Genomic DNA, 27,733 nt, shown 5'->3' with positions numbered 1-27,733 from the left:
TACACTCTTTCTTGCCGAGAGCCGGTACCGAATGGAACCACCTTCCCGATTTCATTGCCGCTATCAGTGACACAGAAAAATTCAAGATTGCTTTTACAAGATGCCTGTGATACTCTGTTGTGTTCTACTGCATATTTTGTGAACTATAATACTCCTTTCATAAGAGCATTCGGGCCCTGAAGGTATGTTCAATAAATAATAAATAAAATAATTAAATTAGCACATTCGATTATTTTCGCAGCAACGGTTCCTGCAGAAGCGCAAGTTCTAAGCCGTCACCTTCCGATACGGTTGAGATCATCTGGGTGAATCTACCGCTGCGTGCTTTCTTCGTTTCGTCACAAAAACAATGACAATTGAGAATTTACTACGTCAGTCATTTGTTCCGTTCCGTTTCGTATCGGCTACGTTTTGATTCGGCGACTCCCTGCGCGATTTTCGCCTTTTCCTTGCATGCTCGATTTTCAAGTTTCTCCCGCCACGGCCTCTGAGATCGACGCTGCTGCGCAGCGCGCCGTCTATGTAGTAAAGTCTACACTACACCTTTCCAGATCTCGGACGACGCGTTCGCGGAATATCTGTTTGTTCTCCTCACCAACAGGTGCCGTCACGCGCGCTTCCGTCCCGCCGTCGTTACTTTTTTGTTACCTAGATGGCGCAACCGTCTGCAGCGGTGGCAGCAGACGACAAGGACAACGTTTTTGGGAAAGAGATTTTCCGGAAGGCGTTTCGTAATCCCTGTGTGGCGCTCGCTGGCCAAACGCACCACCTGCTCTGGCCTTCGTCATCATCATCATCTTTCGGGCAGTTTAGTTCATTCCAAGAGCCGTACACTTCGCGCTTGCGTAATAGCCCTCCTCGTTCGCATATCCTGCCCCCCTCTGCCTCGGTGTTCGTGACGTTATCTTTCCGTCGACGGGGTGTGTGCTAGCTCACGCCCAGTTCGTTGCAGACGTCAGTGGAGTTTCAACGGCTGAGCCTCTCGTAACTCTGTCGTGCGCGTAGTAGTGGGTCTGTCCGCGTGTGTTTGTGTGCGTGGTCTTCTGCCGATCTCGTTGTGTTCTACCGGCCGCTTCCCAGCACCGGCGCATTAGTCCGAAGGGTAAGTAAGCCATGCCACGAATTCATCGGTTCTTTTATACAAACCCGTTCCGTTCTCTTGTTTGAGTGTTCGCCACGTCTTCGATTTTGTTTGGCCTGCCGTCGTCTGTGTGTGTAGCTCTCGATTGTCAGGACGGTTGGCGTGCCTAGTGGTCGTCTCTTGTCACGACGGCGCCGGAGTCGTCGTAGCCGAGCGTCCTTGGCGGCATTGCGTGCCTTCGTCGCCGAGGAAGCCGAGGCGGCGAACCACGTTTTTCTTTCTCCTCGTGAGAAGCTTTTGACGTTTCGCACTTGACCAACTGACGGGACATTGCGATGGTCGAGATTGGTGCTTCGTGCGTGCTTCCGCTTGTCACCGACCGATGCAACTACTCGTTTGTTTAGCTTAGCTGACAGTTGGGATCCGCCGTGTTTTTTAAACTGTCCCATCTCACTCGAGTGGGGAAGCAACTGCACCGAAAATTTTCTAAGGCAGCTACTACTACTCTGACATTCCATTTCTACCACTTTACCGAGAACCACACATTCGGGCGTGGGGCGGGTCAGCCGCTTAACCTATGGCTTGGCACTCTGTCCCTGTATTACAGCTTCGCGAGTAGTACTGCGACTAACGGGGGGGAAATGTTCGTGACCCTCGTCTATACGGGCAACAGTCGTTGAGCGTGGGGCGTTGCCACTCGAGCCGTTCTAGGCGGTGACGCGCCCACTTCTCTGGCGTAGTTTCGTAAAGCGCTCGTCTCGTTAACGCCGCGGTTCGCGCTGGGTCTTTCAAATCGTGTCTTTGACTCGCGAGTAATGCGCTCCCAATGTGCCGATGGGTGCGGTGCTGTAGCAAGTCGGTGACATCCTATGAATACAGTACCAAACAAACCCTGTCATACCCGGATATAATTTGTGTAGATACGCCAGCCAATTACGTTCACTCGTTTTCGTGACGTCACGAAGGTGGAACTTCCTTCGATTCAATGTATTTTTGACGAAAAAAAAAAGTCGGAAAAAGCTGCATCGAGTCGCTTGACGAAGTAGCTGCCACCACGGCAATGGACTGTTGGCCGAGCGAATGTATGGGAATACACGGTAAAATAGTTGGTTAATTGGATTTGAAAATTCTTGGACGTAAGGCAGGCATTCAGTACGGAAAATAGCGCAAGAGACAGAGACAGACGGTTTCTCTGTTTTGGGCGGTTTCTTGTCCGTTCCGAATGCCATGTAACCAACTATCCCAGCGGCAAACACTGCCGATTTACTTTCAATATCGGTCTGTCGTCGGGAACTATATACATTTATTTATTTATTTATTTATTTATTTATTTATTTATTTATTTATTTGGCGCGGAGGCACGCCAGAGGTTGTCGCTGAATTCGTGGGCTCCTCATTGACGCATAGCTGCCAGCATTTACGATTTCATTGTAAAATGCCCGGATTTTAGAGCCTGTTCAAGATTTTCGTAAAGATGCTTATGGTTTTACGATCTTTTTATTGCCGTCTATATAGCTTAGGGCGGGATATATTTTAAAAAGAATACGAATGCAATCGCCGACCAATTTTGAAAAACAATATTTTCGAATCCTCTCTATTATTCAGACGGTTACTCGAAACATCGCCACTCACTACACTGAAGCCGCGTGTAACGGCAACCATATTTTCGGCAGCTGTTACGGGAATATTTCGTGAACTTCGCGAATATTTACTATTTTCCGTCTGGCGCAGATCGTTGCAGCTTTGAATGTAGAGGGGTGGGCCTGTTTACAGCTTTCCTACTGAACAAATGTGAATTATTTTAATGAACGTTGCACGTTTTGAGTACTAAACCATTTTTTAGTAAAAGTTGTCATTTCTGTCCACGTTTCTCTTTCGCAGTTGAACTGTTGGGAACTCCGATTTTTTTTTTTAATTCTCTTCTGTGCTTGTATCAACGCGCGATCTAAAGTATGCGCTTCTTTACAATTATGACGACCTCGTAGCACGGCATTATCCTATCTAGCTGTCTGGACAGCGTGCTGAGCAGGTAATAACCCATGAAGGTACCTGTAAACGGAAGATAAGCTGCAGCACTAAAGCGCGTGGTTATCTGTTTAAGGCACCCCTCCTTAACATCGTAGTCGAAACAACGCGTTATCGGCTGCGCATGTATTCAACACTTTCATGAGTCTGCGTGCGCGGTTTAGTAATGAATCCTATTACAGTGCCGTCAAGACAAACGTGGAAGCAGCGAGCAAATGACTCGCCTATAAGCCATCCTTCTAGTCGAGACCCCATCTACGGCGTAAGCAAATAGTCTTAGGAAGCGAGTTTTCCTGTCTGAGCTCCACTCCGAACTGGACGCTTGTTGGCATCAGAACTCATTAGGGGTGACACGTTCATGGTTCTCTCGCTGCTTTCCTTTTTCTTTTCCAGTTATAACTTGCCACTGCAGGAGGAGTGTGGACGACAAATAGTTATCAGGGCGAAAACGTGGAAATGCCATTACTTGCCTGGACTATATACGAGTACAATGCTCGACATACCGTAACCTGTCATTTCCTGAATGTTTATCCGCAGTGGGTTGACGTTGTGTCAACTTTGCTCTTGCCCAGAGTGGACGACCCGTCTGTGCTGTATTTCGATTGCTTTCACGAACCCTTATTGCATGTAGTGGCGATTTCGCTCATTCGGCTCCGGTGCTCTGGGCAAAGCGCATGCGATGTGCGATGGGAGAAAAAAAAAATCGGGCTCTGTCAGAAAGCGAAACTATGTATACGCGTGAGAACATAGGTCACTAATGTCATCGTGGCCATCGCAATGTTCGGGTATACTATAGCACGTTGAGAAAAGCAGCATCCGCACCGCCACGTGACAAGTACCTATAGGTTCCCACCAAAACGTTACACAAAACATGTACACGATAAAGAGCACCCGTGCCGTCAGTAATACACTAATGACGATAACGTAACCCGACAGGGCGGAACAGCTGTGAAATGCGATATTTCGTTAGAGTTCGTGTACTTGTGAGGTTTTCGGTATACGAACGCTTCGGATGTGCCCAGGGCGCTTATCATACGTGCGTAAGGATCCTCCTCATTTACATCTATTGACTTCTCATCATCCGTTGCAACGGGCGGCCGATGCCGCTGATAACCAAGGCCTGGGGTCATGCCAACCTATGACGAAGTAAAACTTCTCCTTTTATCGTCTACGCAAGGTGCTGCGCAATACAGACATGGACGCGAATAGCACGTGGACGGGCGTATGTTTGTATTTCGAAGCACCTTGCTTAATTAAACGACGTACGACCGACTCGCCCAACAACATGCATAAGGCACTAAAGCTCTCCATACGCGGCCGTGCCGCGTGGACGGAAGGGCTTTAATTATGACGAAGGGGTTTAGAACGAACAGAAATTCAAAAAGATTGTAACGAAGTACGGTAGTGAGATTGTTACAAAGTTCGATACCAACGGATGCCAACTTTGTGGGGTCTCACATGTGCTCTTGGGACAAAGGAACAACAACGCAGTAGTGCAGACAATCAAAAGGGCATTTATTGCACCTTTCATACACTAATACATACCAGCCGAATTGCTACCAATAAAACATTCACACGGGCGCGCGACAAATCAAGGAAGTCCGACTCACCGCGACCCGATAGCGAGCGAATATGTTCGCCCCATGCTATGACACCATCGCCTAGTCGTTCACGTGTACAGTCACGCTAACGATGGCGTGCTCGAACGATCCGTGTTCGTCCATACCGGTGTCCTGCTCTAAGCCTCGCGCGACGGTCGCGCGAAGCGGGCCGGCGCACGCGCGAAGCGTTCGCGCGTGTTGGTCGCCGATCCCCACCCAAAGAGAGAGCCCTCCACCTTTTTCTCCCAATTGACCCCGGCGTTTCGGTGGCGTTAGCATCGCGACACTAGCGCCATCTCTCGCAACGCGCCGCAACCACCGCCGGTAGCCACGCAGAGAAGCCGGACTACAGGAGACATGCGGGGAAAACAACATCAGGGGACGCGTGAGAGTCGCGCATTCCCACATCCCCCCAACCTTAAATCACTACACATACGCCGGCGAAACATGTCACAAGGCCTATCAACGCGCGCGTCGCGAACAAAAGTTAGTACATGCGACAGTGGCGCCGCCGAGTAAATGTCCACGCATTATCCACAACGTGCGAGCCGACATTGACTCTGGGGTTCACCGCTGGCATCCGTTGGTCACAGCACCACGTCTGCAGATTCGATGGCACGACTCCAGCCCAGGACTCCGGAAACGGCGACGCAGAAGTCGCACGAGCAAGCGTCGCTCGCGCCCTGCTGACTAGAGCCGCAGTAGCCGTTGGTGACTGCCGGCTCTTTTCCCAGCCGCCGAGGGTTGCGAGCCGGACATTGGCGGCCGCCGAAGTCGCTGCGCCGACATTGACCACAGGCATCTCCAAAGCCTGGGGTAGCTCGATTGTAGTCCGGGGCAGCAGCGCTGACGATGTGCAGGTGACAGCAAACCAGGAGTGACTCCGCTCACGCTGCGTACACTCAACGCACTCGACAAACACTAAAGTAGTGCAAGGGAGAGGAATTCGGCATACGCATCGCCCACGTGGTACGATGTTCAATTCGGCTAGCAAAATTTCGGGCGGCATAGCAGATGCTAAGTTCACGTGAACAAAGCTTACTTTCTTGAGTCGAACGAGAATTTCAATTCGTGCTAGGCGAACTAATGAGGGAAGCAATGTGCGACACCTCAACACCACGGTCCACCAGGTTGTGTCCCTCAACGTGCGACAGGCGGCTTTGTTAAGCCTTAGGCCTAATGCGTCGCTACTTTGACAACAACCGGCATCAAAAAAAAAAAAAAAACAACACCCAAAATGGGCACAAGAACAGGCAGCCGCGAAGAGACGTTAGCTCTGTGAGGTGGTCCTACTCCGCTCGGTGCACACAGCATCCGAGTTGACGGCGCCCACCGTCCCAGACGGTGTCGGAGCGCCCGGTGCCAGGCCGCAATACCAGTCAGCCCGTAGCGGCACCCGTGGCCCGCGGCCACCCGGCTCCCTGAGCCTCGACTTCCGAAGTCAAAGATATAGAAGAAGCTATTTACATAAGAAATTCGGACCACCCACGAGGCTTCCGTACTCACTCGCTTCAGGCTTGCCAATGCTCCGCGGGCGCTAGGCCTCGCTCTCCCAGGATGCAGACCACGTGGCTCTCGTACCGACGAGTGTACTTCAAAACACTCGCGAAAAGGCTTAGCATGTTGAAAAGTTCAAACACGCTACAGCAACCGTCGCCTCACTCAAGAAAGCACACCGCCGACACTAGCGATCAAAATCCACGCTAGGACTACGCTTCGGTTGAAACATCTCGAACCGAGCAAAACTGTTAAAATTATCGTCCGATGCCCCAAGAGGTCCACGTTGGGCAGCCAGATGTGGGGTCTCACATGTGCTCTTGGGACAAAGGAACAACAACGCAGTAGTGCAGACAATCAAAAGGGCATTTATTGCACCTTTCATACACTAATACATACCAGCCGAATTGCTACCAATAGAACATTCACACGGGCGCGCGACAAATCAAGGAAGTCCGACTCACCGCGACCCGATAGCGAGCGAATATGTTCGCCCCATGCTATGACACCATCGCCTAGTCGTTCACGTGTACAGTCACGCTAACGATGGCGCGCTCGAACGATCCGTGTTCGTCCATACCGGTGTCCTGCTCTAAGCCTCGCGCGACGGTCGCGCGAAGCGGGCCGGCGCACGCGCGAAGCGTTCGCGCGTGTTGGTCGCCGATCCCCACCCAAAGAGAGAGCCCTCCACCTTTTTCTCCCAATTGACCCCGGCGTTTCGGTGGCGTTAGCATCGCGACACTAGCGCCATCTCTCGCAACGCGCCGCAACCACCGCCGGTAGCCACGCAGAGAAGCCGGACTACAGGAGACATGCGGGGAAAACAACATCAGGGGACGCGTGAGAGTCGCGCATTCCCACAACTTCTGTGCGCCCTATAGCAGATGGATTGTAGCCGTCGAAGCACAGCTTTGCTCTTTGAGGCCGTCAGCCCCCGCATGGTGGAATACTGTAACACGTCGATGAGTTGTAGCGTGGTGTGTGTATTAGCGTCTTTTGTCTGTGTCTCAATTGCTTGCGCTAACAGAGCATCTATACGACACAAAACTCGTTTCCTTCCCCCCCAAAGGGGGAAAAAGTGAGAGCCACGAGAAAATCGCCAGCGCAGTCAGACAAATGCTTGCAGCTTGTCGTCTCGGCATCCGGTGACGGTTTTAAAAGTGACGACTCCGGAAAATCGTTTGACGCCGGCGTTTTACAGTCGCTCGAGCGAGCCCCAGCGCTGTCGGCTTGTCTCGTTCATCATCCTGCACGCGATTCCGCGGCGCGTTGAAGGACGACGCCGCCGCCGCCGCGGCGACGGCGTTCGTCGAACCCGTTTCGATATTTTCGCCGCGTTTTGATCTTTTTCTTCGCTCGCGTGTCTCATCTTGGTTGTCACAATCTCTAGCTTTTAATGCGTTAGTATTAGGAGTGTCAAAGCGGGAAAAAAAGAATGCGTGAAGTGTGGGAAACCTCGCCGGCGTTCAGCCGCCTTCGCGCTCACAATCCTCCGAAAATACAACCACCCGTTAAAAAAAAAAAAAAAAAAAAACGTGGGAAATAAGCACTGCGTATCGGAACAGTCGCGTCTTCCGAGTCTAATTTCGATGCTTCCCTCATTTTATTTATGGCGAAGCTGTATGCCCCTCGTTAGTCGGAAAATTTCGTGGCGTAAACACAAAATGCCAGGTTAACAATTGAAGGCAAACGGCATATCTTCCATTGCAATCAGGCATACAGCATATATATATATATATATATATATATATATATATACTTAGTGACGTCACCACACTTTCTTATATAAAAGGGTTACCCGTCTATCAACTCGTTGAGTAAGACTGCCATGGGTAGACCACGGACACCAGAAGAACAGCGTGAATACAATGCTCGACCATGTGAAGTGTTTGGTATACAGCTTCGCTGGACATTCGCGTTCGCAGGGTGGGATGGCGGCCAATTTTTTTCTTCATATTTTTGTTCAGTATCCCTTTAAAGCCAGAAGGGCGAAGTTTAGGCAAATCCGTGTACTTCAGATAATTCCCATTCTGGGTGAACCGCCACGATAGGAGCTCCCGTGGGTACTTACACCAGAGTAATTGCTGTCAGGAACTCTATGTATTGGATTGTTTCTTAGATTTCCTTTTGCTACGCGAAGTGTCAGCACGTGCCTTACTGTTTTAGCGGTACAAGCTAAATTTTGAGGAGAAAAAATATCAATGAGTTGAATGCACGAATGCTAGATGAAAAACATGTATAGCATACCTGATTAAATCAAGCAGGCTAGGCGACTATTTGTTACCACCCCGTTTCAAAGGGGATGCCATTGAATCATTTTACTTTTTCTCATAGAGGGCGCCGGAGTTTTGAGGCACGGACATTGAAAAAGCTATGGGGGGTCGCTATCAAGGCGCGTTAAAAATGAAGTACACTAGTTGCTGCTGAAAGCTCAAGTGGGTCCTGTGAACCTCGAAGTGGTATGGATCGAAATAAGCCATCTCGGCTGCTGTTTTACGGATAAGCATTTCTCTCGCATAACTGACGTTGCTATGCGGCTGCAGTCTTCCAGTGTCAGTCCATGCATCTGTATAATTGCTAACGGAAGCCGTTCTATTCAGAGAGCATAGTTTACATAGTAAACGCGTTTTCATAACTTATGCATGCAGAGGAAGCCTCATTGTGTTTGTCAAACATCTGCGCTTTTATATAGCTATAGGTCTCTCAAAATTAAAGCCGCGATGGTTTGCAGGCTTTGCGGGACAAGCCGAGTAGTTGCGGTTTCTTTCTTTCATTCTTTCTTTTTTTTTAGGGGAGGGAGGGGAGAGGGCGTCGGCTGTGCTACGCGCGCACGTGTTCCGCCGCTCTCTCATTCTCTCGACCGCTTCGTGAAACGACCCGACGCTTTTTCGGGGTGACGCCCACCCTGAGACCAAGTTGCCCGTGATGACCCCGATGATGATGGGAGAGAGCTTTTCTGACCTGGTTTTATTGCTTTGTTTGTTTTGGTTTTTGTAAGTGGGCGTGTGTGCTCTAGGGATTATCAACGAAACCTTCTGTCTTGCTGTTAGTCGCGGCTTTCCGTCCGTGTAATCGCGTTAATGTCGCGTTCGTGTGTAGTATAATTGCGTATAAAATAGCTGTGCCGAGATGCGCTGTTGCTCGGTGCACCCAGTCAAAACAAAACTGCAGGGAAACGCTGTCTGTCGCCTTAACCTGTTTGCGGCTTCGACATGTTTTTTTTTTTTTTCGCGCCCCCACGCAGCCGAGTGGCGTATAATATACGTAGGGTACCTCGTTCATGTTTTTTTCTTTAACTCGGATGGGGGGTTGGAAATCGTGTGCTTATATCAAACGGGGAAATCCGTAGAGAAATTGGGGGCTCTGTTGTATGGCAGTCCACAGCTCATGATGTTTTTGGCATTATTTACAAACAGTGAACACAAGCAATGCTATTGGACAGAGACGTTCTCTTTAAACGCGATGTCACTCACAAGAGCATGTAATGGCGAAGAGAACTGCTCGCAAATCTGTGCCTAATCACAGTGCACAAAACTCCTGACACAATGAGCAACTGATTTCACTTGTCTGGCTGGCGTATGAACCTGTCGGCAGGGACATCGTCGTCTAGGAATCATGTATTTCTCTGCTTCGTGGAAATGTTGCACAATGGTGTGCTGTACTTCATCACGGCATCGTAAGGTGTCGCTCTCTGTCGCGTGTTCTCGTATTCTGATCGTGCATTTCTGCAGTGCAGTCGAGCCCGGATACATGGAACCCACTTATAACGAATTATTTTGTATAACGAACAGCAGTGAAATCCTCTTGAAAATGTTTGTATTCATTTTTTATTTTGTATATCGAATTACCTAGTATATATCGAACTTTTATAGTGATCCCCTTCACATTCGATATATCCGGGTTACAGGATGCGTGATACAAATGTGAATTACTGCACTGTTAAGGCATGGTACTTCAAATTTAATGAATCACTGTGCAGGTGGCGAAGGCTACTACATGCCGGAACATTTATTTTGAGGCTGTGTGACCACGCTTCGCGACAATTCAGCTTATTGGCAGATCCTGCGTCCCGTAAACTTTTGCGATTGGCGGTACCTTCCTGCTGAGATGAACTTTTTTGAAATTCAGACCTGCCGGCCTTAAAAACCCTGAAAAGTGCTGCAGGCAAATGAAAAAAAGCAATGCTAAAATTTTATGTAATATATTAAAATTTTGTTTGATTACTCACCGTGATGATTGTTATTCACTGACTTTGTTAGGTACTGCTGTGAGCAGATAGGCAGTCTTTTCTAATACTCGCAGCAAGAATAATCAGTGCCACGGGCGAGAAGAAATCTTAATGAAGTTTGTGCGTGAAATATACACGTATCAGGTGACTGAAATTTTGGTTACCGTTATATAACGCTGTACGTTGGTTATGCAAGTTGGGATAGCCTCTGCAGGTGGTATCGGATAATCGACAGGTCCGAAAAATCGTGCTCTGGACAATAGGCCAGCAGTCAGACTATCGTAATATTATTGGTGGCATGCATGCAGCGCGACATTCGCAGACAAGCTCGGAGAACCGGGTGCTTTACAATAAAATTGGAGTTTGTAGCTTCAAATGAGCACTTGAGCGGTAGCGCAACACTCATACACATGCAAAGAAAGCGACTCGTACATTATCGAGATGCTTAATAAACCTGCAAGGACGCCAAAACGAGACGGTGGCGACGCCGTCGTGACGTTACCGCACCATGCAGCTGGCTGTGATGTCATAGGTTTTGGCCGTCATGGGCCATAGTCGATTTGGTGTCGGTTAAATATGAGTATACGTTGTGCTCTTAAAGAGCCGAGAACTTCATTTAGTTTCTTTTACTGATCCGCAGGGAAAATTGACTGAAATTCGTGACGTCACTCTGACGTACCGATGCTGTGGTATGGCGCGAAATTCGGAAATACAAACTTTGACCTTCACTTCCCTCTTCGAGTAATCAAAAGTACTACCGCGAAGTTAACGAAAATAGTTTCTAAATAATGCTTTATCAGCCTAAAGTGATTTACCGATTAGATTTAGCTGCCCCTTCGACGGAGTGGCAATCACCTCTGCCAACGGCTCGATGCCACGTGCAACGCGTGTCAACATGCAGTTGAAGTTCCTCGCGTGAACGCCCGTGTACGCGCGCACAGCGCGCGTGGCTTAACCAGTGGGCGCACTGCGACTTACGCAACGCACCACGACTCGAGCTTCGTTATAAACAAGGTTGTACCCCTGGGTCGCGTGCGACACGGAGGCCCCCCTCCCGGTTGTTTTTCTTTTCGCGTATCGACGACGGCGACCTCGCGGTGGCTCTATTTATAAGCCGCGCGTGCCAAACCTTGCTCGGCGCGTGTCGCGCGCGCACACTCGATCGCTTCTGCACGAGCGTGTGACGACAGAACCCTCACCATGTGCACGTGCGTACCGCTAATACACGCATAATTCACGTCGCTGCAGAGGCACCACCACCGCGCTGCTCGAGTCGACAGCCGCACGAAGCTTGCTGCGCCGGTGCGCATGTAGTGGTCTGTCTCGCGAGTCGCGCTTGACCGGATTCCCCCGAGAGAGGGACTATCAATAATGGACGCAATTTGTCGATGGCTGTTGCTCGCCCACCCCCGCACCACCAACCACCCCTCGAATCGTTGTTTACTTTTTCTTTTCTTGTTTTGCGGGCAGCTCCGCTCACTCGGTTTCATCGTCGCATGCTCACCTGTACCTTTTTTTCTTTTTTGTTTTTTTCGATATACTATTTCGACGTATACCTCGACCCCTTGGTGCAGTTGGCTGTGTGCGAGGCCGATCTATGGCGAAGATTTCGTAGTCCTTTCCCGTGTCACGTCGGTCGAGCGGGTTGGCTGTTCTGCTGGCATGCGTTTTTCTCCTTATTGACTCCGATATTGGTCGATTCGCAGGGAACGTTGCAGCCCCCTCCCAACCCTCCGTTCGTTCCCCTATGCTCGCCTTCGTAATTGTCTGGAGGGAAGCCTAGCGTCGTGCACTGGGCGATCGGCGGCAGCGTACCTGTTGTTGACTTCCCGGCAGTGGAGCGGGCGTGTTATGTGCGGAAGGCAGGGTGGTAGGGTAGGAGGGAAGGAAGAAGGCGCGATCAATGATCACGGTGACCAACCAATACGACCCGCTCGCAATTTGGGGCGCCGCTTTTCTCGCGTTATTAGCGGATGTGTATTTAGCCGCTGATGTCACAAGAACGGTAAGGGGAGAGACGGACCTTTAGTGAGGGAGGGGGAGGGGGGGGGGGGTACTTGTAAGTTTACTTAGTGCTCCCTCAAGGGCTGCAGACGATAGCGCCAACCTTTCCTTTTCCAAACGAACCACTTGGTAGTAGTAGTCGTTGGGTAATTGATTTTCGAGATACGTCGATTGACGACGGGCCGTTGTTCGTATTTGTCAATAGCTTTCGCGCTTTTAAATTCGGTACGTGCATATGTATGAGCCCTTCCACGCTTACCTTTGGATTTGTCCAGTCTTTCGCAGAGACCATATCTGATGGGTTGGGTAACGTCAGTGTATGCTTGCCGCGGTTCCCATCGGGCAGTTATCCAGTGTCATATGTGAGGCGGACGTCCAAAAGGAAAATGAGCGAAAAGAATTAAGCCTGCCGCGTGGACCCCTGCCACCGCCGTTTCTCTGCGGCGATAAATGTAGCTGATTGCAGACTAGTTGCGCGTCTATCGGTGGAAAAACAAACAAAACGAAATTGGTCAGTGCGAAGTAGGAACCTGAAAAACACCGCGGACTGATAACGATGCAAAATCATGTAACTGCCGGCTACCATGTAAAAACTAACCTGTAAACAACGAAAATAGGCAAGGGCCGGTCCGGTACGGCACTGACTTGAAAACTGGCCCCCTTGCACCCTTAATCGATGCGGCATCCTTCACAGGTTCCGCTGCAGGTCGTGGGTTCGCGCCGTTGCGTTCAGGGGGCGTTAGGTGTCGGCGCCGCTGTCTGATTTCGCGTGTATACAGGGCGTCGGAGGTGCAAAAGTGAGAGACCTTTAGAGTATTGCTGGAAAGAAAGCAGGAAAGGGACTGATAGAACCGGAGTGTCATTATAACCGTAGGTAACGCTACAGTATAGAGATGGAGATTTTAAATATGAAAGATCGAGATCAAGTATAAGCAAAAGGCTGGATGTCGATAGGTGTAATGAAACCTGATTAAATCAAGCAGGCTGGGAGACTGTCTCCTCCGCCCCGTTTCAAGGGGAGGCCAATAAGCATCACCGAGAGGGCAAAAAAAAAAAAAAAAGTGCTTTGCTGGGCTTGCTCCCCCGTTAACGTCTGGTATCGGGGATTTTGTTCAGGTGCCGTCCTTTGCACGGCAGTCTATGGTGTTGGGCTGCTGAGCACGAGGTCGCGGGATCGAATCCCGGCCACGGCGGCCGCACTTTCGATGGAGGCGAAATGCGAAAACACCCGTGTACTTACATTTAGGTGCACATTAAAGAACCCCAGGTGGTCCAAATTTCCGGAGTCCCCCACTACGGCGTGCCTCATAATCAGATCGTGGTTTTGGCACGTAAAACCCCATAATTTTTTTTTGCACGGCAGTAACTTATGCATAACGTACTTATTTGCATAGCGTCCACCGTCTCATAAGTCGTTAAAGTGCATACCGTGAAGACACGCATTTTAAAACACTTTTCTCAAGGTTGCCGCAGATTTTTTTTTTTTTTTTCAAAGTGAGCCAGCCCAGCAAACAAAGCTACGTTTTAAATTTACTCCTTAAAACTCGTGATGTGTGGGTTCAAATCTCAGAACTTGTAATTAGCTTTCCTGTTGAACATTTAGTCTCATTGAATACTTTTCTAAAAGGCACGGGTGTCTAGCCCCTACGGGCGTTTAAAGAAACAAAAATGATGTTGCCTTTTGGTTGCTGACGACTGTACGTCGACCTTGTCTTTCGCGTCTACTTTGGCTGACGCGCCTTTTTTTTTTTTTTTTGTTGTAGTGACGCAGGTCCTGGCAAAAAAAAAAAAAAAAACCATGGAACGGCTCCTGCCTCGAGATTCGAGTATGGCGTGCGCTGCTTACATTGCACGCTCCCTCATTGGCAGTCTCCGTAGGAAGAAAGCCGGCATATAGTGCTGTTCCGTGCTTTTCTTTTCTAATTGGCGTGGTGATCGATATCGATGGCTCTGGTGCGAGAGAAAAAAAGCGTGTATTCGCGTGATCTGGGAGCGACGCTCTGTTGTCCTAGTGAATCTGAAGCCGTCCGCATTTTCCCTTTGTCTCTTATCTCACGGGCAGCCGTGTTTGGAAGGGAAAGCACGTATGGTTCGTGACCCGCGCCGACCTTGAGCAGTCTGGAGTGGCCAGCTTTGGTTAGAAGTGACGGTGTGCGAACATTGGAAATCGGATCGATGAATTATATCTTTGCTATAGGAGACGCGTACGATTCGAAAATTTGACATTCCGGAAATTGTGTAATATTCGAACATGTTTGAATAGTTCTGAACTACCATACTTCTTGGTTTGTTGAAAAAGCTTTATTTTACCATGCTTCTTGTTGCCTATCGAACTATTAAAAAAAAAAAAGGGGGGGGGGGGGGGAGAGCTGCCGCCACAAACATGTTGTTACCCCATCTTTGACGGAATGATGAGCCAACGCTGAAATTCGCCGGTTTTGAACTTAGAACGTGGAACCGCGTGCTTTCTTTTAATGAAGATATATAAATTAGTGAGCATGACACGCGGAATGCAAGAAATACTCTCGAGTATCTCCTAGCGACGGCAAACATTACCTTGGTTCTATCCAGCCACGTGGCACTTGCATATGTTTAAATCTTGGTGCACGATAGTTGGGACAACCCTGTGGTGTATATGGGGGAACGTCTTATCGCGTGACTCCGTCGTCACGTGTGCTACGGGGTGAGAGGCGTACACGCGCGCACGTGTATGCACCACGTCGCCTTCGTGTCGTGCTCGACCGTCATCGGGAAGCCCGCGCGCGCGCGCGCCTTCGATTTCTCTTCGTCACACACATACACACACGGGCGTACGCCGGCCACGCCCGTGTCGAGACCCTCGGCTGTCTGCCTCTCCGATCGCACGTGACCGTGGGTAGAAGATTCGATCAGGGGTGGGTGGGGGGAATCGGGACCTTGCAAGGAAGCCCTCTTGCGGGAACGCTGTTAGCTGTGTGCACGGAGCCTTGCTCGTTCGCCATTGTATAGAAGTGTGGCGAAACGGCTGCGCCAGATTCGTAGAGTAGAAATCAACGGAAATGCCCCCCCCCCCCCCCCCCCTTTCTCGTCATTTTATTTTACCCACTGTCGTTGTCCAAACTCAAGGTTTGGAAGCAAAAAATCAGTAGATCTATATCAGTAGATCAGTAGATATACAGTAGATCAGTGGGTTTACATCTAGAACATTGCGGTCTGCAAGGACTTCAAAACGCAATATAGCATGTGCTGTAGTGTTCAGATGTCACTCTTCTGCAGAGAGAGCTGGTGAGAGAGACAGCTTTACTAAAGTTGGGTTCTCATACCTAGGCACTTCGTAAGTTTTCATCAATGCCAACAAGTCCGTACGTAGCTTGGCTGTTCCAATGGGGTTGCATGACCTGGCGTGTGGGTGTAGTGACATTGTGGTTAAGCTGTGGGGTGGGGGTTGCGCACGCAGACGGCTCTGTTTACTCGTAGGGACCTTTGTCTTTTACCCCCTTCAATGAATTCGGGAGTTAAGGTTTTTCCCAGTCACTTAGGTGTGCGCTGGGTGTCTGCGCTTTGGGTATTACTTAAACGCATATTTTTAACTGGCGTGCGCTCGTTATTTCACCTAAGTAGGAACGGGCTTTCCTATTTTAATTTTTTATTTTTCAGCAAATTGAGAGAATAAGTTTGAAAGTGGTTGTACTTGCTGTTTCCGAATTTTCGCCTCCATGCGTTTACCCTCCTGCTTTTAAAGATTTATCACGAGCGTATTTAGGAGCCTAAGCTCCGGTTGAGACTTTCGAAGGTTTCATTTTTTTTCCTCATGAGAGGACTGTACCTTGAGTGACGAGCGCAGTTTGTCGTCCTCGAAGGTCGATGTCACTCGAGTGAACCAGTTCGGGAGCGTGTAAGTGCGGTCGAGCCTCTGTGTGGTCAATCGTCGACCTTTTATGCCATCTGGTTAATTGAATGTCACGTGCTGTTTACGCCTATTGTTTGCCTGGTGCTGGCGGCAGCATTGAATGTAATAAGGTCTGACCCTGAAAATGGCGTACGGCACGGAATGAGTGTGCAGCCTCAGCGTCATTCAGGGCTGTTTATGCTCGGCGAGGATGCCATGCAGGAGCGGTTGCTACTGATGGACCACACCTTCGGCACGCGCATTTGCACCTGCGTCAACAGAGCGGAACGCACCACGACTTGCTAGCTTGATAACACGTGCAACGCTATCTGCTTATGCATTTCTCGACCGTCGATGTTGTTGACTCCTCTATGATCGTCGTGTCGTCGGCCTGTGGCATGTAATGCATTGTCCCGAACAATGGCAGTGAGCGTTGAATGCAGTGTGCGCACGGGCGCTAAGCCTCGCATTGACTGCCGTGATCTGCCGCCCGGTGGCGTTTTATGCGGCGCGCCTCTCGGCGTATCGTCGTTAATAGTCGTCCGTCCGCAAATTGTCGTCTCACTTCGCTGTCGAGGTTTCACGCAGAGCAGCTTGTGGCCTTACTGTGAGTATACACCTATTACCGGAGCGCGGAATAAGTCGCCTGGCAGACTGAAGGCTGCCGCGAAACGCTATTTTCCTGAAGTGACATTCGATGCAGACGTCTTTTGTTGTGCAGCTATATACTTTATACAGTACTCGGGACATGTTCTCGGACGATCGCTTTCGGCCATACCAGTTTCGGTGTGCGCTTATTGGCTGGTTCAGCAAAACCGGATGAGCTGATATTTGCTGGTTGGGCACTGCGTCACGCGTGACGCAGTTGCTTCGTTGATCCAGTGCTTTCGCCCTGATTTCGTTGATCGGTATGGCTTTCGTCGATAGCTGAGCCGCGGGGTCAGGTCCCGGTTTCTGTGCAGTGAGGCGTCGCACTAGACGTCGCGTCACACGAAAGCGAAATTATCACCCAACATTATCAATCCAGCGTACGCGGCCTCAATTTTTTCTGCGCGCTCTACCGGCTGGAAGCGGCGAAGTCTTCGTTCTCGGCTTCCAGGTGATCGACCCATCGATTTTGGCCATTTGGCGGGGCTATGTCCAACTGGACACTGTCAAATTTAACCACCTTGTCGTCTCTGATTGGTTCCCAGGTGGGCTACGCCCAATCAATTGGGGGGGGGGGGGGGGGTGTTCCATCAACGTCTGTTCGTAGACGGTGTTTGACCGCGCGCAGTCTCAGTGAAACTCAACTGGATGGAGATGTCTTCCAGCTCACTTACTGCGCGGAAGCGTCGTCTTTTCGTGTCGCCAAGTCGCGTTCACCTGCTGCCGTGCTTGTGAGCATGCCATATCTCTCGATCTCCGGTTCTACCCGTGGCCATTGGTGTGTGTGCTTTGAGGGCACACGCGGCTTTAAGCGTGCGAGGCGGTCGTTAACGAGCGTACAGCGACAGATGCGCGTTCTTCTATTTCCGCTTGTCTGTGCAACCTTGGCTCTTCCTAGGCCAACTGCAACAAAATTTAACTTCGGATGAATTCGTTATGGTGAGGAGTTCATAGTATTGAAGCAAGCTCGGCAAAACCGCATGGCTTGTAATTCTACAGTTCTTGTTAACAGCCTTTAAATAGCACCAAAGCAGTTGAACTTAGCGGATATGGCGTACGTAAGCCCGAGCACCGTCGCCTGCGACAACTTATCAGTGCGCCCCCCGATCTCGGAGGTCACGCCAAGGAGCCGCCCGTTCTCGGCCATGTGTCACTTCCAACGAGCTGTAATGGCGGCGGTGTTTTTCTTTTGAATGCGTAAGCATGTCCATGCCTACCCAACGAGGCAAACCGTCCGTCTTGTGGACGATCGCTTTCAAGATAGCACCCGCAGCAGCGAGCGAATTCACCTCCGTGCTGCCTCTCGCTTCAATGCCAACCTAAGCGGCGAGAACAAAGCGCGCGCGAAGCTATCAGCACGCGTCGCACTGTGTCCCCATCGCAGAGCGCTTTCAAGATAGGGGCCAGCTCGGCCGCGCGCGCCATACCCAGTCGCCGCCGAAGAACAGCTGATCACGGTTGATAATGTTAATGTACGCGGATGGATAAGGCGCTCAAAAGCGATACCAGCTTATAATGATCTGAACGTGATCTGCGCACCTGGCGCGGCCACCCGCAGTACTTTACTTGCCCCATCAATTCACCTTGCACCGCCGTCTGCAGGAGTTCGCGTCGACGCAGCGTGGAAAAACAAACAAAAATGCAGCGCGTTACCTGAAAGTAAAAAGCGTGTGTAAAGCTACAGTACGGTTATTAGGTGCAGCATAGCGAGTGCTTCCGGATTCGTAAGATTGGGGGGTTGTCCGAGAGTCGTTTGTACTGGTCTGATCAAATTTCGTAACATTGATGTCACCGGGCTGTGTGGAGATGAGCAAGTGGCACAATGCTTACACATACTTTGACAGATCCCAGAGGAATTTCTGCAGGAATTGTTTTTTTTTTTTTTTGTTTCAGTTTGAGTAGCAAGAACGTCTCCTTGCAAGCTTTCAGTGACCCATCCACTCGTATTCGAAGCGTAAAATTTAGCATGTCTACACTATCTGAAACTGGATTTTTTATGCTACCCAAATTTTGTTGCAGCTGGTTGCGGGTTTGATTCCCGGCTGCAATTTGATGAGGCGAGATGCAAAAATGCCCATGTACTTAAATTCAGTTGTGTGTAAAAGAACCCTGGGTGATATATTTATTATGGAGTCCCCCCACTAAGGTCTGCCTCATAAGATTGTGGTTGTGGCATGCAACACCTCAATTTTAATGTTAATTAGTTGCAGTTGGCCTTAAACGGGACAGCCACTGGCTTTTGTGATGTAGACGCAAAGCTCCCGGTGGTTAGACCCCGGTGACTGTGTAATCAAAGCATAGGTGGGGCAAACTTATCGTAGTGCGATGCGTTACCTGGCAAGGGTCGTAATGCAACACACATAAAGATAGACAAAATAAGCATGCTTAATCTAGCGCTTCGCACATCAAACTGTAGTCGTCGTACTGGGACTCTTCGATTTGTCATCCCAGATTGCTCGATACGGTGCTTTCAGCCGAAGGGCATTGCGTATGCAGCTTCTCCGGAAGTCCTCGGGCTCACTGTTGTACTACTGGTGGATTACTGACAATGATGCATAACAGTTGGGGTTGATGGTAGATATTAATGCATCACATGCAGATAGAATCAGTAGGTTATAAGGCCCTGCGTAGCAGGTTGGCAATGTCAGTAGATAAAGGCCATAAGGGGTTTGTAGGCTGCACCAGGTCAGAGATTGTAATGGTTTAGAGATGACCATGGGACGTGGGAAAATTTTTATTTACATGTAGGGGGGGAATGGATAATAAATCGAATTTCATTCCATAGAGCTGTATCTCATTAGTTGATCAGCTATATAGCATGTGGATGTGCTGATATTTTTGTATTCTTTTTCATATTATCTTCGTGATTAGTGCAATAGGTAGTGTCATAGGTTAATGGTGCTCATTGTAGGCTTAGGTGCTATGATTGCCAGTAACAGTAATCATGGCCATTTTTCTGCGATGCCGAAAGCAGCTGTTGTAGATGCAGTGCCCATCATTCCATCATGTACTCCTGATTTGTTGATCTGTCAGCTCGTTCCTAATTTCTGTATATACTGCACGATTTTACTTTTATTGCTGGCCCAAATAAGAAGCCGTTACAGTGTTTCATACAGTTGTTGAACGTTCATTACTCTGTCTGTATTGTTACGTTGCTGATGCGAGCACTAAATGGTTGCAGGGCCTCTCATGAGTGACTCAGAATGGGCTGCTCAAACACAAAGGCTGTGGAGTTGACCAACGAAGACCTTGAGTTCCTCAAGAAGCACACAGACTACGATGATGCCACGATACGGGATTGGTATGCAGGATTCAAGGTAAGACATTTTTTTGTATGTGTGGCAACTGGCTTTAAAGTGACACCGAGACATATTAAATTGTAGTATACTAAACCACGCTTTTCCAATGCAACTACTTTTACCACGTTGAGGAAGCTTGGTAAGGCTGAAAAGATGCAAGAAAGACTGGAAGATGTGTACCAATACTGCCCGGGAGTTCCTGCAACAGCTTGGATTTTGACAGTGCCTACTTCGGTCCAACTAGCTGTCTTTCTTGAACATATGGATGGGCATGTGGGTGATCCATAATGAATTGAGCAGCGCAAACAGAAAACGAGGATGGATGAAACAAAATGGAGCCCTGGCTTTGCCTCGTCTGTCCAGCTCATATAGCATTTTAAAGACATGGAAGACCCAACTTAGCTGCTTCTGCAAAAATGTGCCTCTACCAAAATGTCCGATGTACAAAAAGTACTTTGAAGCCAGTGGCAGCATGCTGACATGCCACACCTGAGGTTTGTGTGAAGTTCAGGAAAGAAAAACTTGGCTGAAATTTTTTCAGCTAGTAATCAACCCTTTCTCACCAAATAAAGCAAGATAGTTGCAAAGGAATACTGTGCTAGTCGTAACTAATGCAGTTGAACCTTGTTGTGCAACATCGCATCCGACATGAAAGTACTTGCTTATAACAAATATCAGGTATACCTATGTATTTTTCATGCACTAATATTGACAAATTATTTGGACTTGATGTATTAGATAATTCGTTAGGCCAGCGTTCGTTATATAGAGGTTGAATTTTGTATTCTCCCTAGTTGCTCCTTAGTGTTTAACAAGCGCATCCCTCTAGACTAGTGCCGTGCAAATATTCGAATTTTCAAATAGCAGTTTCGAATATTGTCCTATTCGGTATTCACTTCGTAAGCAAAATTTACTATTCGAGTTTTGGATGTGTAATGATCGGTTCCCCAATATTCAGCATCACCGCAGTACAGATGTTATGCAGTGAAGCATATAGCATATCTGCCATGCAGTGAAACGTACCAAGCGTGGAAAGGGGTACTGTAAGGGGGCGTTCCTTATACACATGTTCATGCATAGTCTTCACTTACAGTACAAACACCCAGATGCCTAACCAGAATAAAGACAGGCATTTGTACGTCACTATCTTCTGTTTACACTTCTAGTCATTGCATTAGCCAACTTTCTATAATTTGTGCATTGAGTTTGTCTTGTTAACTTTCTACATGCACAATTGTTTTGCTATTAACCTTTGCAACTTTCAAGTTCACGAATTCTACTGAACTAAATTTTGAATAGGCAGTGGTTACTATACTGTCACGTGGTTGTGACATGGAAGCATTTGTTAGCTGGTGGAAAGTGGTCTCCGGTGAAAGATAAATAAGTACACATGTCCATACATTCAAGTTTGCCGCCACATTTCTGCACAGCAGCTATTCAATATTCGATGGGAAAGTATTCGTCCCAAAAGACTATTTGCTTCGAATTTGCTTTGAACTCAAAATCTACTAACATCACACATTCCTACTCTAGACTAGTGTAAAGGCATTATTGCTGGACGTGTGCAGGTTGTGCAGAGCTCTATAGTGTAAAATGGGCACATGGCTGCATTGCTGGCCATACCTGCTGCACTGTTTCATGAAAATGAATTTCATTGTAGATGTAGAATTTCATTGTCTGAAGAACTTCACTGTGTAGACGCAGAATGAATTTCATTGCAGTATGTGCACAGTGTGAACTGGGCATTAGTGAATTAGTGAATGGCATACAATTTCACATTTTTAAAAGGAAGCTTTAGCTCTAAGCAACTTTTTTATTATTATGTATGAGATGCACAATACCGTCATCAAACTGTCAAGCTGATCTAAATGAAATTTATTGTATTTTAGAGAGAAAACTATATTTGCTGACTAAGGAAGCAGAATTTAGGGTCTAATTTTTGACGTAGCTAAACATCAGTAAATAGCAGAAATAAAGCTAGTGTTTACAACCCTCTAGATCTGCATCAAGAGCATATCACATTTCTGTAATTTGAATTTGTTAAATTGTCTGAAGCGCACAGATATGATGTATTTGATTACAGCTTACAGCATATGGTTACCATGTTAAGAGTTGCAATTTTCCAGAAGTCCCACTTGCACATTATGCATTTCTATGCTTGAAATGCAGTTTGGAAACTCTATCATTTTAAATCGTTGAATTTGTCTCGCATAAAGCATAGAAATAAATTTCAGCCAACTTTTGCAGACACTACAAGCAGTTTTTATAATTTTGGGGCTTGTATTGCAATTCTTCTGTAAACATGGCACCTGCATTCAGGATGGATATTGTCATTCTTTCTCTTTTTTTGCTTTCACATTCTTTCTGGGGAGCAGCAAGACTGTCCAACGGGCAAGCTCTCTCGCGCCAAGTTCCTGGAGATCTACCGCATGTTCTTCACGACGGGCAACCCCGAGAAGTTCTGTGACCACGTATTCCGCACGTTCGATGCGGACGACAACGGCCACATTGACTTCAAGGAGTTCCTGCTGGCCATCGGAGTGACGGGCAGCCAGAGTTCGGAAGAGAGGCTCAAGTGGGCCTTTCGCATGTACGACATCAATGGCGACGGCAAGATTGACCGAGCTGAGATGGTCAAGATAGTCCAGGTGGGGGCCCTTGCCAATTCATTCCTCTCACTTTAATGAGACTTGACTGTAACAAAGTGCAACAATTGCGAGGTTCATGGAGGGGGAACAGTTGGGCAGTTGAGAAGCCTGCAAAGTTATGGGCACGCATTCTCACTGGTGATTGGTAGAAGTTGCACAGTTGACCATGGCTGGTGACCAAGGTGCAACTCGTGGCGACCAAGGTTCTTGGTGGAAAGCGGGACCTTTCCCGCTGCCATGCCATAAAGCATTGCGATTAGTGCTGTTTCCGTCTGCTTGCGCCGTCATTGCCACATAAGATTCCACATAAGGTAACTTGCAACGTGTTCTAATGTCTTGCTTCTATGCTGCCAAATTGTTCTGCAGTCTTGCAACTTCAGTTGTGGAGCTGTAAAATGGAGCATCTAGTAACTGTCCTGAAATGGTAGCTTAACTGCCAAAGCAACCGTTTGCGGCAGTGGCCTTGCAATCAACTTTGTCGCGCGGCCGCATGTGACTTGCTGATGTGAGTGTACGCTATGACTAGAGATCGGATGCTTAGACACTATGAAATGCTGTTTTAGGCACCTATGACAGGCACTAGAACACGCTAAATATAGGTGCCAAATATTTTCCTTTAGGTATGTACAGGCTCACTTAATCCCACTGTGCATCTGAGCATAAATACATTTTTTTAAAGGAATGCAGCCCCTACACCTCTGTTCTGTAAATATTTTTTCACAAGTTCTGAGAACCCACTGTAGTTGCTTAATGGCTTTGATGTTGCTCTGCTAAGCATGAGGTCGCGGGACCAAATCACGGCTGCAGCGGCAACGTTTTGATGGGGCTGAAATGCAAAACAGCTGTGTACCTTGCATTTGGGTGCACATTAAAGAACCGCAGGTGGTCAAAATTGATCTAGAATCGCCCACTAGGCATGCCTCATAATCAGATTGCGGTTTTTGGGTAACCCAAAAATTAAATTTTTAAAAAATTAACTACTTTCGAGAAATGTTCGAAAGCTACTATAAACAAGCACTCTCAAGATTTTCAGATTTAGTGTTGTGCCTTTTTTCACTGAGTATTGGTTCGTATGCAGGAAAAACACACTCGGCATCCATCCAAGTTAGGGGCACATATTTGCACTCGGGAATGTTCGATAATTCGCCACCCTCTGGAATTCAAGCGTGTACTAGTCGGAACTTTTGACAGGTTTTCCAGTACCAAAAATCTGGGATTTTTACCCGAGACAATTGAGTTTCGAACAAACTCTCTCGGCAACAGGTCCATTTGTGATGGTGGCGAACCTTTAATGGAACGTCCGAAATGAGGCCCACATTCCTGGTCATAGTTGCACCCAAACAGTCGAGTTTCTTGGGGATGTCTGCTAAAATGTGAAGTGAGCACACAAGTACACTGTCACCTTCAAATGTATTGTCGTGTAGCGTAGTTCGAGTCCTTTACTCTGGCGAAGTGTTTGTAGTAAAAATCGGCTGCCTTCAGCCAAGTTCACCAGTGATTAAAAACGTTATAAACAAAATAAGGCTAGCACAAAACACGGAAAAAGTGCATTTCCTAGGCTTATAGTTGATGCCGATGTTAAATATGCATGCTAGGACGTCAGGAAAAAAAGCATCTTGCCTTAAGTTCCGGTCTCTAGCTATTGCTGATCTCCCTATATGGCTTTAATAGATTATGAAATGACATTCGATTTGGTAAATACCAGCAATTAGAGCCATTGCAAAGCCAAGGAATGGAGGAAGCATCCATGAATATCTTGGGAAATACCCACAGGGATTCCATGGCTACTGTAATTCACAAGGAATGTGGAAAAATGCCAATTAAGAAAGGTTTCGGTCAAGGAGATGCAATCTCTCCAATGCTGTTCTTTGAATGTTTAGATGTGTTTGTTAGACTGGGAAAAGATTAGGTGTGTAGATCTACAGGGAACATCTTAGCAATGCTGGAAATGACCTACAACAAATCGTCAAAGGCCTTAACTGGCAAAATATAGGCTTAAAATTCAGGATTATTATGCAGATGAGTAAGGTAATGATATGTAGCCCTATTTTTTTATGCTATTTATTATTATGCTATATGCTATTTATTTAAAAAATTACTTATAGGATGACTAAAGTATATTAAAGTATATTATTGATTAAGTATATTATTAAGTATGATTAAAGTATATTAACTTGTACATCGTTTTTCTAACATGGTTAGGGTGCAAGGTGTGTCTAAAAACAGTGAAACATAAGCAAAGCTGAAGCGGTAAATCGGGCTTGACAATGGGGGGATAACTATTGTGCTGCTGCTGTTCTAACAAGGATTTTCATAGCCATGGAGTCTGACATTAAACATTTTATTACGATAGAAATTACATGGACACTCCAAGCGCATTCCTGCCGTCGCCGGCGTCGTTGCCTTGAGGTTTTGTATAAAGTCCGACGGCGATAAAATCGTCGCCGCGTGCCATATGCTGTAAGCGCGAGTGAAAGTGGGCGAGGGACGCGCGCTTTCTCGGAGAGCGAACGCATTGCGGAGAGCAAACACGTCTTCCGTCGTGCAAAAGGCTGTGGGGGGATGGGAGGGAGGTAGGGGAGGCGACGTTTAGCTGCGGTACCAAATGCGTATCTTGCGACCGGGTGCAAGGGGAACTGGAGACTCACTCTCCCAAGCGAAAGGAGGAAAGCGGGAAGGCAGCGCAGCTTCTGCTCTGCGAGCAACTGCATACTTTTACTTTGCGCGGCTGCGGGCGGTCACGGGCACCGTATCTTGAAAGCGATCTCCACACAGCTCTGACCTTTGTATGCGCTTTTCTTTCGCCGCTCAGTTCCGTTAAGTCTATACGTACGAACCTTCAGTCGCTGCTGCGGCCGTGCTTGCTCAAGCTAGCGTTTTGACAATGGTTGTCTGCGATCGAGTGTGATCTATTCATGTTTGCTTGTCCGTGCTGACACCATACTTGTTAATTCAGTTAGTAAGCGAATGTGTCCAAGTTTATGCAGCTGATAAAATTACTATCCTTACTCCGTATAGCTCTCTACTAGTAAATTTGCAATCCCAATTGATGCTTCGCCTTTCGGGCGAAACTGCGACTTTTTTCAACTTGTTGGCAGTTGAGGATTTAGAGCCCCCCTGGAGCACTTTTTTTTAAGCCACCATATTTTCTCGATATCTCGAACTCGAGAGCAAAACAATTCGTAATTAATGCACACAAGCCCAGTAATCGGTCAGAAATCTTAAAATACAAGCATACGAGTTACCCTCAACTCGAATTTCTTAGACTAGATGCCACATTTCACTCGCCCATGACATCTTATGGGTGGTTGCTGCATGGCATTAGTGGAAGTCAGTGCGCCATTTTTTTCAAGCCTGTGCAGCCTGATACTGTTTCCATGGCCTCCACGTTCGGGACAGTGTAATGGTTGAATCTCTGAGGCCATGACATCACTACTATAGTTGCAAGAGCTTCCAATCTCAGAGGCCATGGTGTCACTACTGTAGTTGCAAGAGTTTCCATGAGGCAACCGTTGTTGCTCCGTGTGCTTGGAATGTTGCTGTGTAATTCCCCATGGTTGAAACACCTCGCCTGTGGCTCTGCGATACCTAAAATGGTTGTGAAATGTACTTCCGTAGCTTTTTTGCGCAATACCTGTAGTGTCATGCGAATGTAAATTGCGCATTACATTTTCAACCAGTGATGATGGTGCCACTCATTGATGCCATGGCCATTGCACGAAGTACACGAAATTGCCGCATCATGATGCCGCTATTATTCCCATCTAATGAGCTTTCTCAAAAGCATTGCATGGTCCCTTTGAAGACCTTCTTGCAGGCATCATTGTCTACTGCCGGGGTCATAAGTACACTCGCAACGCAGACGGCAGGCTGCAGCTGTTATTCTTACGCCATGACTATTTTTTTTTTGCAGGCCCTGTATGAAATGCTGGGGCCCGGCGCCGCCACTTCCGATGAGGACACGCCGGAAGAGCGCACAGGAGCGGTCTTTTCCAGGATGGACACCGATGGAGATGGCAAGCTGACGATGCGAGAATTCCTCGATGGCTGCTTGCAGGATCGGAAGCTGGCGGGCCTCCTCACTGCAAACACATCCTTGCAGCTGAGATAGCCCCAAACTTTCACGGCCTGCTTTTGCTTTCAACCGTGTCACTTCCTCTAATTTCTTTCCCTAGAACAGCATTTTGTTCTATTTCTCTCGTAATTTAACAGCCTTTGTTTGTTCTTTTTGTCGTTTATGCCGTTTTTGTATACAAGCATTGTGCTACTTCGTCATGTTTGAATAAAATGTGCCTACATTTCACGGTGTCCTCTTGCTGTCCTTTATTTCTTGTGTAGTGAATCTTCTGTAGCAATCGAACTGTCCTTTTCATTTAGCATTTGTAGCAAAGCAGTATTGGAGATCACTAATGAGGGATAGAATGTGCTAATCATTTTCAGCTACCTATTCAGAAGCACCATATTCGCATGCCTATTTTTCTGAATAGTTCATTCAGCCTTCAGAATAGCCAATAACTATTCCTCAGAAGAGGCAATCTGAAACTTCTGGGCTGTTTAGGATTCAAGGGTAGAGTGCTAACCGAGTTTCTTTTTCATTGTTTCATGCACACGAAGCAAGAGATTGCAGCATATTAAAAAAAAAAAATTAAGCCAATCCTGATCTGTTTAGACAGTCTGAAACACATGTGCCATCTTAGATTCAAGGGTAGAGTGGGAACAGGTAACTAAGCCTTGTTCTTGACATTGCTTAGCGCACGCATGGAAAATTGATTTCGCAGCAACTAATAAAAGTGTCTGTAGTACCCGTTGGCCGTCGGCGTATTATATTTCGCCT

At 47.7% G+C, this 27,733-nt stretch overlaps 2 protein-coding genes across 5 annotated transcripts in view; both read left to right on the top strand.

Annotated features, from left to right (window-relative positions):
- LOC119466043 (neurocalcin homolog) overlaps positions 1-27,733 on the top strand; it is a 129,530-nt gene that overhangs the window by 76,961 nt on the left and 24,836 nt on the right. The gene's annotated exons all lie outside the window — the stretch shown is intronic.
- LOC119466044 (neuronal calcium sensor 2) lies at positions 748-27,202 on the top strand. Of its 3 annotated transcripts, none has more exons than XM_037726539.2 (4): positions 748-1,102; positions 20,134-20,269; positions 22,627-22,899; positions 26,813-27,202. In XM_037726539.2, exons 2-4 carry the CDS (start codon positions 20,156-20,158, stop codon positions 27,008-27,010), a joined length of 585 nt encoding a protein of 194 aa, XP_037582467.1. In that variant the 5' UTR covers positions 748-1,102; positions 20,134-20,155; the 3' UTR covers positions 27,011-27,202. The 3 variants fall into 3 exon arrangements, with proteins under 3 accessions (XP_037582467.1, XP_049513316.1, XP_037582466.1); XM_049657359.1 differs by having other exon boundaries at positions 749-1,106; XM_037726538.2 differs by lacking the exon at positions 748-1,102 and adding an exon at positions 16,769-16,911.

This window comes from Dermacentor silvarum, chromosome 10 (assembly GCF_013339745.2).
Source record: "Dermacentor silvarum isolate Dsil-2018 chromosome 10, BIME_Dsil_1.4, whole genome shotgun sequence".
In the NCBI taxonomy this organism is placed as follows: Eukaryota; Metazoa; Arthropoda; class Arachnida; order Ixodida; family Ixodidae; genus Dermacentor; species Dermacentor silvarum.
The sequence above is the reverse complement of the archived record's forward strand: the minus strand, read 5'-3'. Positions and strand labels throughout refer to the sequence as shown.